At 41.8% G+C, this 18,440-nt stretch overlaps 1 protein-coding gene across 1 annotated transcript in view; it reads right to left on the reverse strand.

Moving 5' to 3' along the window:
* Positions 1-1,020: 1,020 nt before the first annotated feature.
* The window catches only part of STBD1 (starch binding domain 1), a 91,189-nt gene continuing 73,769 nt past the window's right edge, over positions 1,021-18,440 (reverse strand). The window contains exon 2 of the mRNA XM_086961782.1: positions 1,021-5,795. Coding sequence (XP_086817908.1) covers positions 4,081-5,795 — 1,715 coding nt within the window. The 3' untranslated portion in view covers positions 1,021-4,080. The remainder of the gene's footprint in view (positions 5,796-18,440) is intronic.

Raw genomic sequence — 18,440 nt, forward strand, 5'->3', positions numbered from 1 at the left:
TCCACCTACATACTGTACAACCTGCCAGAACAACAGTTGTATTTAAGGATGCATGACCATGCACTGCATAATTGAATTGCGCATGAAATAATGTTTCACAGTATGTTGCACTGACTACATTGCAGGTTCTCGCCGTGCACACCCACCTTAGTGATTTACGGAATAGGTGGGGCAAGCAGATATCTTCCCAGGACAAGTAGATTTCTGTAAAATTTTGTTCACTGGCCAAGTAGATTTTTGACAAATTTCCACACCCCTGATGAAGTGTTTGTTGGCTCGTGCAAATGAACTTCCATCAGCGGTGACCAGAGTAAATGTTCAGGAAATCCCTCAAAAGCATTTAGAGACTGTTGTTGGGAGCATGCGAAGCCCTTCTCGGCTTATAAATTAATAACAGTTTAAGTATAGCTCCTATGTAGTATATATATATATATATATATATATATATATATATATATATATATATATATATATATATATATCATATAGTCCGCCTATATATCATTAAAAGCGAGTACTCATTCCTGTACTATCAACAAAGGTCTTGAAACTCGGACACCAGTGTGAGGTCACAATATATATGCATCAGCAATCCTAAAAATAGGACAAAACTGGGGCCGAATCCAAACTATTTCCACAGGAAACGGAGAAATTATAACCTCAACTGCTTGTTCTGCGCTGCTCCGTGGAAAGCTGGAGGACGGCCCCGCAGTCTTAGGCTCCTGATTGTACAAGCATGTACAGTGTAATGAGAATAACTGGCTTACCAACTACAGCTAAATCTGAAACCTGCGATAATGCGGCTTTGTTTCCATAAGTGTACAATTTATACTGCTTTAAACAGAGAAAGCCGTGAGGATTTGTCATTTAAGCAAAGCTGCCCATCAATAACTTGAGACATACCCTATCTAATAAGAACTGGATTTCATGTCAGGACTGCTCATGCGTCCCCTAATAGTGCCATCAATCCTCTGAGTCACTACCCGTTTAGCGTAAATACAAAAGAAAATCACTTCAAAGTTAGAAGTTTAAATCAGCTTTATTTATAGAACTTAGTTGGCTATACAGTTCACAACGTTCAGCATTTTACATCCACAATGTAAAACAGTAGATACTCCTTAAACCACAGGATAGCACAGTAAATTTAAAACCAACTGAACAAAAGAGAAAAGCTAGATTCATCTGGATGTTGCGATTAAAAAGGTGTCAATTCTTTCATTGGAATAGATTTAATAAAAGTTATAACTAGACATGGTGCATTTGTCCGACACCGCTAATGGTCACATGCAAGTGATTTTCTATTAGCACAAGTCAGTTGTTTGACTAAACATAAATAGCATTGAAGTAGGCATCATTTATGCTAAAATTGAAGTCACCAAACATTCAGCACTCTCAAACGATTCCCATTTACTGGTGCAACAACAGTTGTATGTGGAGATATAGTGCCACTTTTAAGGACGATTGTTCGAGTGAGCGATCCTAGCATGGTTATGAATTCAGTGGTGCCCTGTAGGAGACCTACTGCTTCAACACTTAAGAATTAAATTGAACGTTTCTTACTACAGATGTCATTAAGCTGGTTAGTCTCTTTTCCGACCTGCAAGTGAGGCATGCAGATTTCGATTAAGACCTAGAATTCATGTTGACTCCTCAAGGATAGGTCTTAATTATTTTAAGATTAATCTAGTATTGTGCTCAAGGAACCACAGTACAAGTTGTCTTTATAAGGTGCTCTAGTGCTTATTGTCAAATGAGTGTCACTGCCCGAAGTAAAATGCTGCTGTTGCTTTAATCAATTAAAATGCTCCAACATTTTAGATAGGATAGTGGTTTTCTAATATTTACGAGTGCAGAAAAAGAGGATGAAGAAATGAGAAACCATGAAAAGTACATTTCGGTGAGAAAAAAACACTTTTACATCTTAGGACTTTGGGGCTATCTTCATATCAACAGCTCGCTCAGTGCCAACACCCAAGCCTTTGCAGCCAAAGTGAATTTAGAGGACGCTGAATCTTCTCCTCATCGGTAAATGATTGCTTCACACTTTGTGTATTTTGAAAAGTTTACTTCTGGTCACATCAAATCGAAAATTTTCAGTTTCGAGACTTAAAGGGCATCTTTAACAAAGGACTCGTCTGGATTTCTCTAAATAAGTTATAAATTGCAGACTAGTCCAATACTTAAGTTGCTTCAAGTTTTTATAAAAGCTTTCATACAATACGCAACAGCAGGCAAGTTCCAATATACTCAAGTTTAAGTGCATGTAAACAGTGCAGTATTTTACAGAATGGAAGTTGCCACATTCTACTTTTATAAAATCTAGGTTAATTATTTACTTCTGGACTCGTACTTTCCAAAGAGCAGCAATACTGATTAATAGCAAGGGATAGGAATTTAGATTCCATGATACACCGGAAATGAAGGAAGGATAAAAACAGTTTCTAATATCCTCAATACCGTGTACCAAACATGATTAATCTGTTTGTAAACTATGAGATCGACACATTTCAGAGGTGTGGAGGGTGACACCTCTTTACAGAATAAGTGTAGAAACTATACTTGGTAGACTGAAGGGGAAAGAAAATGATTATGCATGTAAAATTCTTTCGAAGGCAGTAGTACCTACTTAGAGAGGAATTACCGAGACTCTTTAGCCAAACACACCCAACAATCTAAAATAAATAAATAAGCATGCCAGGAGTTGACAGAACCCAGAACAATTCCCAAGGTTCTGTAAAACTATTCATCCATAACCCCATGAAACAGGGTGGGGCCAGCCAATTAGAAAGGATCAGTTTCCAACAAAGACAGTTACCACCATAAAAAGGGGTAGGCGGATTGATGCTTGTGCATTGCCCTTGGCTCTCTTTAGTGAGATTCTGTTTAAAGATACAAATTATCCTGTTTGCCAATTAATTTCATGAGGAGAGGGAATTAGAGCAGGGGCCAATCATGAAACAATGCTGCTATAATCCCAATTGCATTGGCCTGTTTCCAGCCTACAGTACTTGGTTTGCTACCTTACTCCATCAATATCAACCCTGGATATCCATAGGGTTAGGAGTAGCTCCACATGCCAAATGAATCTTGGCACATTTACACATGCTGGGCGACAAAAACATTGACGCAAATAAAAGATGCAGCTGGGAGCAAGGGCCTTGCCTCAATTAAAATGGATAAAGTTGTGAAGGATCAATTTTTCCGCCAAGTCAGTCACAACAAAATACCACAGCAAGGGGTAGTTACGCTACCACACACACTTGTCACAGTATATTCTTATTGCGTCGTCAAAGACGTCAAAACAAAATGTAAAAAAACTGAACGATTACTATCAACCCAATGTATGAGAATGAGCTATCTAAATTTTAAACTCTTTGTATGTTCTTTAACAATGAGTTCATTTTATTTCTTTAAACAGAAGCACACCCCGTGCTCTTTGACAACAGTTTACAGTAGTGCTCCTGTACCTCCAAAAAATCCCTGGGGATTCCCCATTGGTGGTTTACTGAGAGGTAAGTGGTGTGGGGGCACAGAATCAGTGTCTCGGGAAAGAGCACAAAGGAAACCAGGGGCACAAACAAAAAAGGGCACGCATTGTCCTCTGACAGCTTTTTCAAACCAATTGATAACATCCATTCATTACATGATAATTTTACTGAGCACTCAAACAGCAAAAATAGCCATTTGCACGTCTTTGGCAGTACTATCTAGCTCTACCACCTTCCCTCATGAAGCCTAAAAGCAGTCATAAATGTTCCAATGTGCTCCTCCTTTTCCTTCTTACACAGCAAGTGGATTATTTCAACTCTATTACCTTCTGGATGTACAACTCCCTGTCTGCTAACCGCTCCTTTATGATTAGTGTTCTACGGGAAATTATAGCTTATCACTTCTTCTCTACTACCCACTTCTCATAATTAGTTACTACCCTTTAAAAGAGGCAATAAGGAGGCTGGCAATGTCACAGGTGGATATACAGAATGAGAAGTAGTACAGTTTCTAATAAGTGATTTGTCAATGCTTAGGCTGTCTGCTCCCCTACCCACCACCATCTGCTTTCTTTACTACATTGTAGCTCATTCAATGATATCCCCACCACTGATGAGCCTCTGCATCATCATGACCTGTCTTCAAAGATCTATTGTTGCATTCTTCCCATCGCCTAATCTTCCCACTCTCCACCATCACAAATTTCCACTCCACGCTTGAGTCCCCTGGCAAAAGAACAGAATCAGACCAGAAGCCATCCTTGTCCGGCTTGAGCGGTACAAAGACATCCCACTCCCCAAGTGATTCATGATTTCCTGTGACTGCGATCAGTTGAGAGTCCGAATGAGTAATGTAATGCACTCGGAACTTGACACTAACATTTTGCGGCATGGGAGTTACAGCTGCAATCTTTCTCATTTTAGAATCGCCCTCTAGGTTTTGTAGCAGTGGCTCAGCAGTATGAAATTGTTTGCAGTCGTCGCTACTCAAGAGAGAGGTGTGTGAAATACATTCTTCACCAGTACCAGGTACATACTTTGTAGCTTCATAGCCCTGGGAGGTTTCCAGCATTTTCTCTTGCACACTTAACTGTGCAACTTCTGATGTGATAGAAATATCTGGTACTGCCCCCTGCACACTATATTCTTCTGCTTCAGCATGGATAAGATCACACTCTACTTCATTCACGTGTACGGCTGGAGCAGTGGGAGAAAAACTCAACGAATCGAGCTGCGCACTTACTACAGCTTCCTCTGGACCCGATGAGTGCATCGGAACCTCCTGCCCACTGAACTTTGTTGCTTCGCCACCCTCCTGAAGACTGTGCCCTGGTTCATCATCAGTACGGGGCGCATCTAAGACTGCCTCCTGCCCACCCAACTGTTTCTCCTCTGGAAAGTGTATAGCATTTGGAACACCCTCGTGCATGATGGGCTGCTCTTCATCACTGGGTAGAACGGCCAATGCACTGTCCTGCATACTGGAGTGTGGGGCTTGAACAGCAGGTACACCTCCAGGCACAGCTTCCAGGGACATTGCCTCAGCAATTTGCAAAGCTATAGCCTCATTCTCCACTTGCACAGTAGGCTTAACAGCTGATTCCGCAGTAGTCTCATCATTCAACAAAGAAGCCTTCTCCTGCTCACTGGACTTCACTGCTGCAGCATAGGGGGTAGCGTGCAGCGCAGTGTCCTGGACACTGGACTGGTGTGCCTGTTTAGTAGGAACATTGTTGAGTATCTCCTCAGGCACACTGTGCTGCTCAGCTTCAGCAATGGGACTAACGTCCAGCAGAGCTTCTTGCACACAAACAGCCTGTGTAGCATTCAAAACACCCTCTTGCATTCGGATTTGTGCAGACTCACCAACTTGTACAACATTCAACCCATTCTCCAGCATGCTGGGCTGTGCAGCTCCAACACTTCTGACTGCACAGGACATAGCCTCCTGCACAGTGGAATGACCTGCAGCGATCGGCTCCTCCCACACCGTGAACTGTGCTTTTTCAGAAGCGTTTGGGTATTGCACACTGGATCGAGCCTCGTCAGCACTCTGGTGAACACTGTGCTGCACCACTTCAACAGCAGAAGCAGCTACTTTCAGTTGTAAAAGTTCACTAAAGTCCTGCTGATGCACAGATTGGGGTGCTGGACCATTTTGTAGTGCTCGCTGATCGACATGGTCTCTCTCATTTTCATCACACTGGTCGCTTCGAGTTGTATCCACTTTTAGAGGGAAAACTTGATTTGACGAAAAACTTGCTTTGGTGTTACAGATATCAGTTTCTTCAAGTTCCGAAATTATTTCTATTGGGCGAAAGAAAAAAAACAGTGTTGTTCAACAGCTAAAGGGCTTAGATAAAACAATGTAATCATAACAATGTATTTTATATCAAATGTTCAAGTAAATAATGTATTGGTGTACCTTAGAGTAAATCAAAATTCGTTACATTACACATTCCTTTTCTCAGGGATCAGAGTGATGTTACTAGCCTTGAAGTAAAGTGATGGGGATTGCTTATAATACGAGTATCAAATATCTATGGTGTGCAAATAGGAAAACTAGAGAACATCTGCTCGAGTCAGTTAAACAACTAACCGTTATTAACACCCAGGGCATTCTGCCCATATATCAGTAAAGATAATATGTTAATATCACACCTTCAAAATGCCACCCATTTAAGCTACATAGCAACTGTGTGGATTCGATTAAAAATGTTCATTTCGGCAATATCAACATAAGCTATAAAAGAACAATTGTTAAAATAGAATACATCATAAAACAGAATAAAACATTAAAATAAACATCCAAGAGTCAATATCATACAAGCGAAGAAATTGTATGATTAAACAAAAAATGCTTTTCCTAGCGTGTATCGCTTTCCCGATGTAAGAGACAACGCTAAAACAGGGGACATCATCGTGCACAGGAAACACATGCCATCATCGTGATCCCTGTAAGCGTGCGCAATAATAGGTTGTAGAAAATATTTCCTGAAATCCGTATAAAACGGACAAAAAAAGCATATAGTGTTCTGGTCTGTTTTGAGATTCCTTCACATAAGCACGGAACACTAAGCGATTGATTAATATGGGGATAAGAAACTAGGTGATGTGCAATCCCAAATAGCAATCTAGTCATCCAAAACGTGTTGTGTCACCTGCGGCGAATAGGTTTGGAATTCCTTGTGCAGATATAATGACATATGTAGCGACTGTAGGTTTCCTAGCATAAGGAAAGGGCTCTTTCCTCTAAGTGCACATCAGATAGGGCTGCCTTCACCTCGGATTTATGGAGCGTGAAAATTCTAGACTGCTTCTAGCCCAGGAAAACCAAACCACGACTTAAGGGTGTTACTGTTGGAAAACCACGGGATATTAAAGCCATGACCTAACGTTAAACAATCCTGTACCATTGCCATTGTGAATTCGGTCTTCAGTTTGACTCGTATTGAATGCCACAGTAGAATAGATTTGCACAGCAACGTGTCTTCGAGGTGAGTCAACCCCACCTCCTTATGAAAGAAGAAATACTATGTTAAGGTGGGGATGGGGGGGTTCTCAACTTTGAGTGCTAGTAGATATGTGACATCACACACACCCTCCATGAGATGTGGTTGCTAATGCTATTGCTTTAAGGTGAAACTTTTACTTCTGCGCACTAGAACGAAGATGGCTGCTCTGTGTTCTAACGTGCAAGAAGCTTGCATCGCTGCTTTTGCTAAACGGTTCGTTCTGCCTAATACTTAATGCTATAGTTAAAATAAAATAATGGGAAAGTGTAGAGATAAGTGGTATACAGAACATTCAGTTATTCATTGTTCTAAAACTGTTTCTTTTCCATTTTTACATGTATCGCATTTCTGGGCCTGAGATGTGTCTGTAACCATTTTGAAACCCACATCGCACATGCGCACAAAAGACTAGAACTCTCGACTCATGGCATTGAAAACGAGCCAAGTACTGACTTGCTAGAAGATGCTCATGAGAACCCGACCTTATGAACCCTTCCAGAGAAAGCTGAACTGTACAATTTATATTACAATGTATTTATTATTGAAACATTCATCGTTGGGTGGAATAAAAGTGCATGGGAAAATTAATTTATGGGAGGGAACGTTAATTTAAATGCGGAATAGAAGGTACCTCATTAATAGGGTGTGATGACCTCTCCTTGTCTCTTTGTCTAATCAAAATTGGGGATTCACACATTTGCAACTTTGGGGGTGGTACACTGCACTGGAAAATGGTATAACTAGGGTAGGCTTAGCTAGCTAGTTTGTCCGAATAGCTGACCTGTCACTGACCCAAGGCACTCAATAGGCGATCGAGAGCAGAGGTGCTGGCGGAGCACTCAGTCAGAAGAATCAATTGCCCAATCGGGGTTCTGGGAAGGAGTTCCATAACCCAATCGGGGTTCTAAGTGAGAAGATTTTGCTAACCCAATCTGGGTCCGACTGTTAGCTGCAGTGAGGGTGTGACGCAGGCGTTGTGCGTTAGCTGTGGGTGCCAGTCTTAGCCTGTGGTGGTCCTGTCCTGATCCAATTTGGTCCATACCGGTCCCAATTCTTGTCTGCACCTGTTCTTTCCTGCTGACAACTGCAATCTTGGGGGTTCTGTCCTTTAACCCAGTCAGTGGCCAAGGTTGGTCTTCACACCATTCTAGGTAACTATAAATGTGGGTTTGTCACTGTATTGTTTCCCTTTTTCTACCCACCCTATGTTTAAATGGGTAACTACATTTCTTTCCAAATCATTGCATATTTTGCTTTAATCTTAGTCTTTCTAACTGAACGAGCAATTATTGGTTTCAGACATTTAAGAATTTACATTAGATATTCCAACTTAAACCTTTCCAGAATTTGTGTTTATTTTATTAAAATACGTATGTTATTAACTGCCTATTATTCCAACACCCTTGATCCCTTAGGATTCTAGGTACCGGTGACTTGGATTGGTAAGTCGGTGGTATAAGTCCTAAAAGGTTAAATTATAGTATCTGGTTAGAAGCACAGGTTCACCTGTTCAAAGTGTGTATGTTGTTTTTATTGGGCCCAGGTGAGTATGGTAAAACAAGTAGGTGAGCCCACGCTCTATCACTGGTGAAAGAGGTGGGGGGGGCTCAGGGTCTGCGGATGCTTGCTGCGAGGGTGCACAAGCAGGCCGGGGCACGCAGGCAGCGCGTGCTGGTTTTAGTGTATGAATGGCGGGTACGGTCAAGCTTCCCCAGACAAAGTAGTAACCTGATCCACAACAGATGGTGCCAATTCTTGCTCCAGACAGCTGGAGGCTGTGAGAGTTAACATTTACAGAGAAGGTGGGACATGCACCTGCCTTTGGCCAATTGGGTGCGGAAAGCCACACGCAAAAGCAAATAGAAAGTGTGGGAAATAAAGCCACACGCACAAGTTTAGTGAAAGTCTGGAGAAGTCTGTAGTGATTACAAGAGGCCCTCTGCTTAGAGCAACGCATGCGAGCTGCACCAGACAAGACCTAAAAGTATATATATAATGCACTCTTTACAGTGGAAAATGAAAGCACTGGATGGGATGTTACGATCATTTCACAAGTTAATCATCATGGACAGTAATTAAAGGAGGCCCGGGTAAAGTATTATCAAGCTGGACAACTACTCACCCTGTAGAAAGGCCACCCCTACCACCAAAGAATTCACAACCATGTCCTACTCCATCTGAAAAAAGAATGCTGTCTTAGGTATGTGCCAAGTTAAATTTAGGAAATTGTGGCGTTACTTCCTCAAAAAAACAGGTGAATTAAGATTTCAAAATAAACTTAAAAACGTCAACAAGGGGGGCCCATCCCCACTTGCCAAACTGACCTCCACCTTCAGTCAGAAACAAATTTCCACTCTAAACAGCCTCCTCAATAACCCTCTTTGTTTTGGAGTTATGGGAGAATTACAAGACTTTTCCAGAATCAGGCATACTCTATTCTGGCTCCCAGTTTCAACTTCTGTTGCTCCGGCCTATTTTTAATTAGCCAAGTTTCTTCCTTCACTCATTAGCCTAGCCCAGATCGACAATCCTATTTTGCCATAATACCCACCCACATCATGGTTCGGCTGTAGACAAACTCTGAAAGCCCCGAAAACAATAAATGGAGGATACCGCTAGGATCTGCATGTGACAAGGAGAGCAGTGGGCCAGATTATTATTATTATTATTTTTTTTTAACACTGCTATAGCCCAAAAGTAAGCCAATAGCAATACTCCAAGGAAGGAGGGGGCTTCCCTACAGATGTTTACAACAGGGAGGAGGAAGGCATTCAAATGTGTTCTTAATTATAAGGCACACATTGTTCTTGCTTATGTGCTATTACGCCTCTGAAGAGCTCAGTGCCACTTGCTGCTGTAGAACCATCACAGCCAGTGTTTATAGTGAGCTTCACTTTACAGGGAATTCTGAGCAACAATTAGGGCCTGCTTTCGTTAATTGCATGCCCTCGCCTAGGGCCAGTAGCAAAAGAGGGAAGAAGCGCGTCTTTGGACACAGAAGGTTGGAATGGATTTCATGATTGACAGTTCAGGCGATTAATTATTAAAACACCACAAAAACTCATCACAGTTGCCAGACAATCAGACAAAAAATACCGGCTAACTGCAGGTTTAAACAAGACCGGAATGGCTAATTAATTTTAGTGCTCTGAAACTACCAAAGCGCTTTACAGGAGCCCAACCATAGCCCAACTCTTCACATGTCAAGTTACACAAAGACTTGAACAGGCATTGCTTGGCAACCATCAGAGAAGCCCACCTAGGTAAGGTGTTGTCTTGGATTAAGGAGCTCAGTGTCAACACAGGATATTTCACGTAATCCAGCTGATTTCAGAAGTAAAAAAAATAAAAAAAATAAGGCTCTTATCAAATGCCATCAGCCCATGTAACAGGCAGGCCAGTCAGCGCCTTCGCTTCCTCCTGATGGTAAATCTATCCAGAGATAAACACAATTCTCGCATAATAATGCTCTGTGTCGCAGTTAACAAAATCCAACTCTCTGCTCTTGAGTTCAGATCCAGTAGCTAATTACAGCGGATCCTGCTTGCATTGTAACACCCAGTGGGGAAATGTATGTTTGGAATGCCGTTGCTCGCACCTCCTATTGGCCAGGCTAAGACCATTATTGGCCAGGCTAAGACCATTATTGGCCAGGCTAAGACCATTTTCTGTGAAGATAGGGTGCTAAACAGCGGTAGCTGTAGCTACCATGGTTAGAGATGGGCGAGCAAACAGCCCGCGCAAAGCTCTAAAAGTGTTTGCAATGTAGATCATGCAACACACAAAACGTGATAGGGTTTATACAACACTCGAAGAGAGTATTTCTTTAACATGAGTACCTTTGATAATAAGGTACTTGTTCAAAGTGATATGTTTTTAAAAAGTGCGAAGAGCCTTGCAGTTGGAGGTTTATGACAGGAGGAAAGGACATGACATAATGGCCAGAACAGCCCACTATGAAGCTGGGAATAATGTGCCATATTATCAAAGGTCTCAAAGTGTGTTTGAGTTTTGACATAGGCACACCATCCTGAGATCTTGGGCAAATCATGCAATCGCCCTGTTCTTACAAAAACAAATGTTTCCTTGTGTAAAGTAATTGGAGCTCACGTAGAGCAAAACATGGATGCATTCCTGCCATGGACAAATGGAGACTAAAGATTTAAGAAAGACTATGGAGCAAGCAAATGGAAAGCTTGTGAGTGGGCTGATGCCTACAAATAGAACATTACACGTCTCTGAGAGAGTATTCACTGTCTAGCTGAGACCCAACAATGGGGACAATACCAGATTAAACCCATTGCCCCTGCGTTAAACACTAGTCAAAAGCCCCAAAGCTTGCCCACACATAAAAAGCATCAATCGGAACCCCATCGGGTCCTGGGGCTTTACCTTTGGCACAGCCTTTCAAAGGATCAAGGACCTCATCTAAAGTAAAGCCCAGGGGCATACAGCTCTTAAAGTTGGGACATCTTTCTGTTTCTTCTTCTAGAGCTATGAGGATATGCTTTGACTGGTTATTAGTCAAAAGAACAAAGATCTTTTCAAAGTGATCTACTCAAGCTTTTAGAGAAACATGTGATGGTAGTTAGGGAATAGAATCAAATTTAAAAAATAGGGCACTTACAGTATGCCAGAAGAAGTTGTTCGTCTCACCAGCCTGAACGAAATGTTAGACCAGGCCTTTACCCTAACTCTTTTTTCCTGGAGGCAAACGCCTCATTGTAATGCTTCCTTAGAGGTTTAATAAACTGTAGTCTCTTTGGACACAGTGATGGGTTGCCCTCAACCTTTTGGAAGCCTTCGTAGACGTGTGATTCAACCAACCATGTCCATCATATGCCCCTGTCCTAGCATGGTACAACGAGGTACTTCGCAGCCTCAGCGATTAACTAATAAGCAGAAAGCAATCAGTCATTATCCACAAGGGCCAAACAGATCAAGCATGCTTGCCAACAATATTAGCAGCCTCCGCAAAAGGCACATAGGGTCAACTCCCGACCATCAGATATGCACACAATTCGGCCTGGCAGGAACGAGATTTGATAAGCAGATTGAGTCTATAGTGCAATCGGCATAAAGAGTCATGAGTAGCACTATCAGATTAGGGACACACTGCAGTTAGTTTGACCCCAATATAGGGGACTAAATGATTAACAGTAGAACGGATTAAAAAGTGATCAACTGTCGAATGTGCACCTCACCCCACAAATGTATGTATCTGTAAGGTGCCTATTTCCATAGAAGATCATATTTGTGGATCAAGGTATTGAAAACCTAACCATCAGAGCTACATAGGAAATTAGGGGTACTATCTCCCGCCCAGTTAGTAAGACTACTCACCCATCCACAAGAACATTACTAACCCGCCTGGACGACCAATAGTATCGGGCATTGACTCGATTTTGGAGCCCCTATCTAAAGTTGCGGATGCATTCTTACGCCCTTTGGTACAATCAACTGACACCTACCTGAACGGCACTAAATCGGTCCTCCAACTGCTCCAGGATATAACTTTCGATCCCACGACCCAACTACTGTTGGGTCTGGATGTAGAAAGTTTATACACTAGACTACCACATAACTAGACACTCCTAATTATTGAAGAGGTACTTTTCACAACATCATGTCAATACCAAACACCTCGGGGCCTAGTTCTGGAGTGCATTTTCCTGGCACTTCAAAAAAAACTTTTTCCAGTATAAATCAACCATCTACTTGCAAAGCCACAGCACGAGTATGGGCAGTACTTTTGCTCCAAGTTTGGCTGGACTATATGTGCACCACCTGGAAGCAAACAGAATTCTGCATACCCAGAACCCCAACAGACATAACATAAAAGTCTGGAAAAGATATATAGATGACGTGCTGGTCATCTGGGAAGGCGATTTACAGTCTGAACAAATTTATGATTTGGTTAAACAACCAGAACGCCTATCTAAAATTCACACATTCAGAATCTAACGAGTCACTGGTCTTTCTTGACCTAAATATCTATGCTGAGGGTGGAAGGCTAAAAATGACACACTTTAAGCCAATAGCGAGGAACAGTCTCCTAAGGTTCGACAGCTTCCACCCCCGACACCTCAGGGAGATTTTACCCTATGGTCAGTTTCTCCACCTAAGACGGAACTGCACGGATGGGACAGAATTCAGAACACAAGCTTCTGATCTCAAAGAGAAACTGAAATTGAGACTGTACCCTGTACGGAAAATCAACCAAGCAATGAAGAGGGCTAAGAATAATAACAGGGAGGCACTACTTGAGGACAGACAGCAAGTGGTATCGGAAGTCAAATGACCAATCTGTGTCACATTCAATTCAATTTCAATTCAATTAATTTTATTATGTTTTGGCTCTCAACGAGGGCCACATAAAATTCACACTACAAATACAAAACAAGTACATACCAAAAATGATATTCAATAAACACATTAAAATCAAATAGCATCCATTGACAAATAAACAAAAGCAATGTCAGCCCTCTCCAATAACATTAATAAATAGCTAAAAAACCTTTAAAAAAATAAAAAATATAGAAGCAGAACATTTTATTTGGAGGCCAGTATAAAGATTGAAGAAAAATATTCACATTTGAGATGCCAAGACGGAGACATATTGGTTTTAACCATTTGAGCCGCAATAGGCGGAGTGCAGGGCAAATCAGCAAGACATGCATACGATCCTGAATACTCAGATTACAGAAATTGCACATAGGAGACGATCCATACCATTTGGATAAAAGTAAATTTAAGGGTAATAGATCATAACGTAGAAGAAACCATAATCTACGAACGCCATGTGGCAAATTCCATGTAGCATAGGGTTGGGCCAACTTCATGGAGTAAGCATTAAGGAGGAGGTCACAACCCCCTTTTCTTTGTATTGCATTCTTATCAGTCTGAAAGCATAGTTCCCACAATGCCTGTTTTAGCAGGAGTTTTAGCTGTGTTGGTGAGTGCAGGAACAGAACACTTTCATCTAACTTTAAGAGAGACACAGCTCTTCTAAAGTTCCTTACAAGTTGTGAGAACTCTTTAAAGTTGCCCAATAATTCATTTTTGAGGAGGGCTCTCATTGTCCCCGGTTCAGCTCTAGCCAGGCAAACCACCCATCTTACCAGTGCGCATACTCCCTGTACCCAGCTGCTCCTAAGACCGAAATCGAGCCTACAAGCAGCCAGAGAGCATGCGGTATTTAGGGAAGATAAGGATCTTAAGAGTTTCCCTTCAATTTTGTGAATAAAGTCCCAATGCTTCAACTCTATAAGTTCGATACCATATAGTATCGTAGCAGGAATCTTAGCCCTATACACCTCCAGTAAACAGGTGAAGTGCCTTTTTCCGGTGGCAAGATAGAGGGAATTTAAACCTTTGCCATGGGCGAGGGCTTTGCGTGAGCTATGCTCGATGTGGGGCCTCTCACTTAGATTGGTTTTCCCCAAAAAAGTATATGATTTAACAACCTCTAGTTTTTGTCCGCCGATATACCATCCAAAATTTTCAGAAAGGCACCTTTTTCCTGGCTATGCACATAATTTTACTTTTAGAAGTATTTATCTTCATGAAATGGGAAACAGAAAAAGCATGAAGAGCTTGCAGCCGATTAGCGAGACCTTTGGGAGTTAAATCTATAACAAGAATATCATCGGCATACATCAAACAGGAGATGGGGGTCCCCCCTATCACTGGAGCAATACCCTTACAGACAGACAAGGCAGCAGGCAGGTCTACGGTGTATAAGGAAAACAAAAGAGGAGCCAAGACAGCCTTGTTTGAGGCCATTCAAAGAAGTGATTCGGTGGGAGAGACTCCTTTCGCCCCCTTGGAGAACACTGCACCAAGTTTTCGTATGAAGTGTACGAACAAGATCTAATAGGTAAGATGGTAAACCGAGAGCTGCTAATTTTCTTCACAGCGTTCTACGATCCACTTTATCGAACGCTGTGGAGAAATCGATAAAAGCAGCATACACCACCCCCGCTCTCACCTGCGTGTATTTATCAGATATCACATGTAGGGTGGTGAGGTTGTCTAAGGTGCCATGCCCCCTACGGAATCAAGTCTGTTCGAATGGCAGGATATTGTTCTCCTCAACCCAGTCGGAAAGTGATAAGACATTTCGCAAAAACCTTTCCGATAGAGTCAAGGAGAGCTATCAGACGATAATTACTGGGGCTATCCCTAGTTCCCTTCTTAAAAATAGGGACCAGAATACTTCCCCTCCAGGATGCGGGTACCGTTTTAGAGTCAAAGCAGGATTTAAACAATGGATAAAGGATTTTACTCCACAGAGAGGGTTCCTGCTTCAGAACCGTCATGGGGAGTTCGTCAGGGCCCATTGCGCCGGAGGAGCGCATATTCTTTATGGCCATTTCTATTGTTTCCTCTGTGGGATAATTAATCAGACCTTCAGATGTTAAATCAGGATCACTATCTTAAGCCAAAATACCATTCCCTGCATAAAGCTCCCGAATGCAAGAGGACCATATCTCTTCAGCTATAGGGATAGGGCAAGGGCTTGTTCTAGTGCCACATCCTTTCCCAATTATGGACCAAAATTCTCTAGTCTTGCCATGTGCAACTGCTTCCCTCAGGTTAATCCAAACTGTATCTTCCTTCTCCTTTTTTATTTTCGCTTTTAGTCTAGATCTTTCTTTTTAACCTTGATATTTCTTTTTGCAGTTCACCTGATCTACCTAAGAATTGCTCTCGGACTAATTTATTTATTTCCTTATTCAGGATACGCAATGCACTGGGTAAAAATACCATTTTCCTAGGACAGCTAGTCTTTTTTACATCTAAGATGATGTTCCGCATAAATTTTTCAAAATTAACAATTTCCGAACCATGCCAGTCATTTAATTCTAGTATAGTTTTACATAGAACAGCATGCACACCTGTAATGGCAGTTGGGTTCCAAAAACATCTACCCGAAGATGCATGGAAGACAGCATCATTACTATTGAGGGACCATGACGCAGTGGGCGGAGGTTTTAAAGAAATAGATATAAGAATTATGCTATGATCACTCAAAGTTGTGGGGACTATCATAAGATCCTGGATACATGGGAAAATGTCAGTCCGAGATCGCATAATCAAGAATAGAGGCACTAAAAGGGGACTTATGAGTAACTTTCGCAGGGACATCAGAAGGAAATCTCCCATTTAGAATAAGCCCCTCGACTGCTGATAATTCTTCCAGCAGAATCTTCCCTCTTTTATTGGTTACTATTTTATCTGGAAAGAGGGATTGTGGTATAAAATGCGCCTCTTCTTTAGATTTATTTCTAAAAAGATTCAGACTAGCATTAGAAATTTTACAGTTCAAATCTCCTACTAAGATAACTTCTGGTGGGAATGAAACATTTTTAATCTGACCAATATATTGAAATACATGCTTCAATAAGACGTTAAAACGCTCTTCTGGAGGAATGTACACGTTAATAATTACAACAGAGGGCTTCTTTAGATAACTGGGGAGATTGGCTATTGTTATAGCTTGGAAGAGGTTACTTGGGTCAATATAGTGGGAGAATCTCCAGTGCAGTTTATTAGATAACAAACAAGCAATTCCCCCTTTGGCATGACCTTTCTTGGATGGGGCAGCCGGTGCTTCCAACACATAGTAATCCTTCCCAACATCAATATTGTCAGTACACCATATTTCTTGGATGCAAATCACATTTGCTCCCAGCGAAAATAGAAACTCGAGTTTCTCTGGACTATTATGTATCCCAGCAGCATTCCAAGAAATAATTTTCAATTGATTGTTAAAGATGGTGAAACAATTTGGGGTTATCTGTGGTCTTAGTAGATAAGGCACTATGCAGCCAATTCCACCGATTATTGTCCTCTGTTAGAGAAGAGTTCTGAGAGAGTGGAAGTGGCAGTACCTGGGAGACCGAGCGTTTCCCTTTCGAGACCCAAATCTTTAGATCTTTGAATGGAGAAGGGACCCCATTTTGTTTATCACCCTTTTGTGTCACCCTATGGGGAGAGCTGATATTACCAAAGCTAAAGATGGGCAGAACGTCAATACCTGTACATTGGAAATTCTCCGCTTGCTGTAGTATCAAATTTACAATAATTTTAGAATAGAATTTGACCCTTATGCGTGACACGCTATCTCCATCTAGCAAAGAGACTAGCTCAATGTCCCTTGATTGAATAAGGTGGATACTTTCCACATCACTGAAACATTTAAGTAACCATGCTCTGTTTAAGGGTAAGTCTGCATCAAATAGAGGCAAAAAATCCAAAACAAAAGTGTCCACATAAGACATTGAAGTTTTTGGCTGGCAAGGGGGGAGTGGGCGATCGCCACCCCCGGCTGCAAGAGAAAAGGGAGAAGCCAAAGGGTTGAGAGACCAGAGTTTATCTGGAATAGAGCTCCTTATCTCTATCATTGGGGAGGTACTCGGACCAAGCCAACCCTTCTGCGGTAGGTCTTCCATATACGTGGGCAAGATATTGCAAATAATCTCTGGTCCGCAATCTGGAAGGCTGGATTCACTAGCCACCTTAATAGTCATCGGGATAGGATCAGTGGCATTATCTTCATTATCAGTCAAGACAATAGAGTTTTGGAAGATTATCCGCCTTTGTCTTTTCTTCCTGTATTTGAGCACCGGTTTCCTTTTTTTTTCTTTATTATTTCTATGTTTTCCGTTTATTTCCTTTATTTCTTGCTTATCCTCAGATTGCTCTTTTTTATTTTCCGAAATGAAGATTGGAAATAGTTCTTGTGCCACTTTACAATCAGAAATTGATTTGTTTTCTTCCTCTATCTCCAGATCAGAATTCTTTACACAGTTGGTCGCTGCTGTTACTGGCAGGACCATGGCATTGTTTTCATAAACTGATACTGGTGCCTTTATTCCGAAATTCTCTATGGGCATATTTATTTTCTCCGTTGCAAAGCTAATATCGGCCGTGAGGGGGGGGTGCGCTTCTCGTTTCAGGGGCCTTTTGTAGCAATGTATTCAGTATTTGGGTAACAGAGTCCAAGATGCAGTCAGAACTACCTACAAATGTCCCCAGTAGAAGTAAAATGGAGGCTAACAAATGTTCCAGAGCAATCGGAGATTCCGATATAGGTTTATCGCCAGCCCCAACAGGAGGGCAGATTCCGGAAAGATTGAGAACCAGGCTCCCGGAGACATTTAACAACTCAGACATATCCTGTCCATTTAAAGAAGGAGTACTGCTATATAACAATAGCCCAGATGGAGTGGCAGCCACAGAAGGCTTAATAGTTTCTAAAGCCTCCAAACTAGCTGCCTTTACGTAACGACCACAAAGTTCAAGGTCAATGGATAGTAGTGAGGAATCCCCACCTGACCGAACATTCGGGGAAGAAGCTTGAGGAGCTGGTGGATTGTTCGCTTTTTTTACTTCCATGGAATGAGCGAGAGGCTCAATCTCCCCAACATCT

This window comes from Lissotriton vulgaris, chromosome 3_1 (genome assembly GCF_964263255.1).
Source record: "Lissotriton vulgaris chromosome 3_1, aLisVul1.2, whole genome shotgun sequence".
Taxonomy (NCBI): domain Eukaryota; kingdom Metazoa; phylum Chordata; class Amphibia; order Caudata; family Salamandridae; genus Lissotriton; species Lissotriton vulgaris.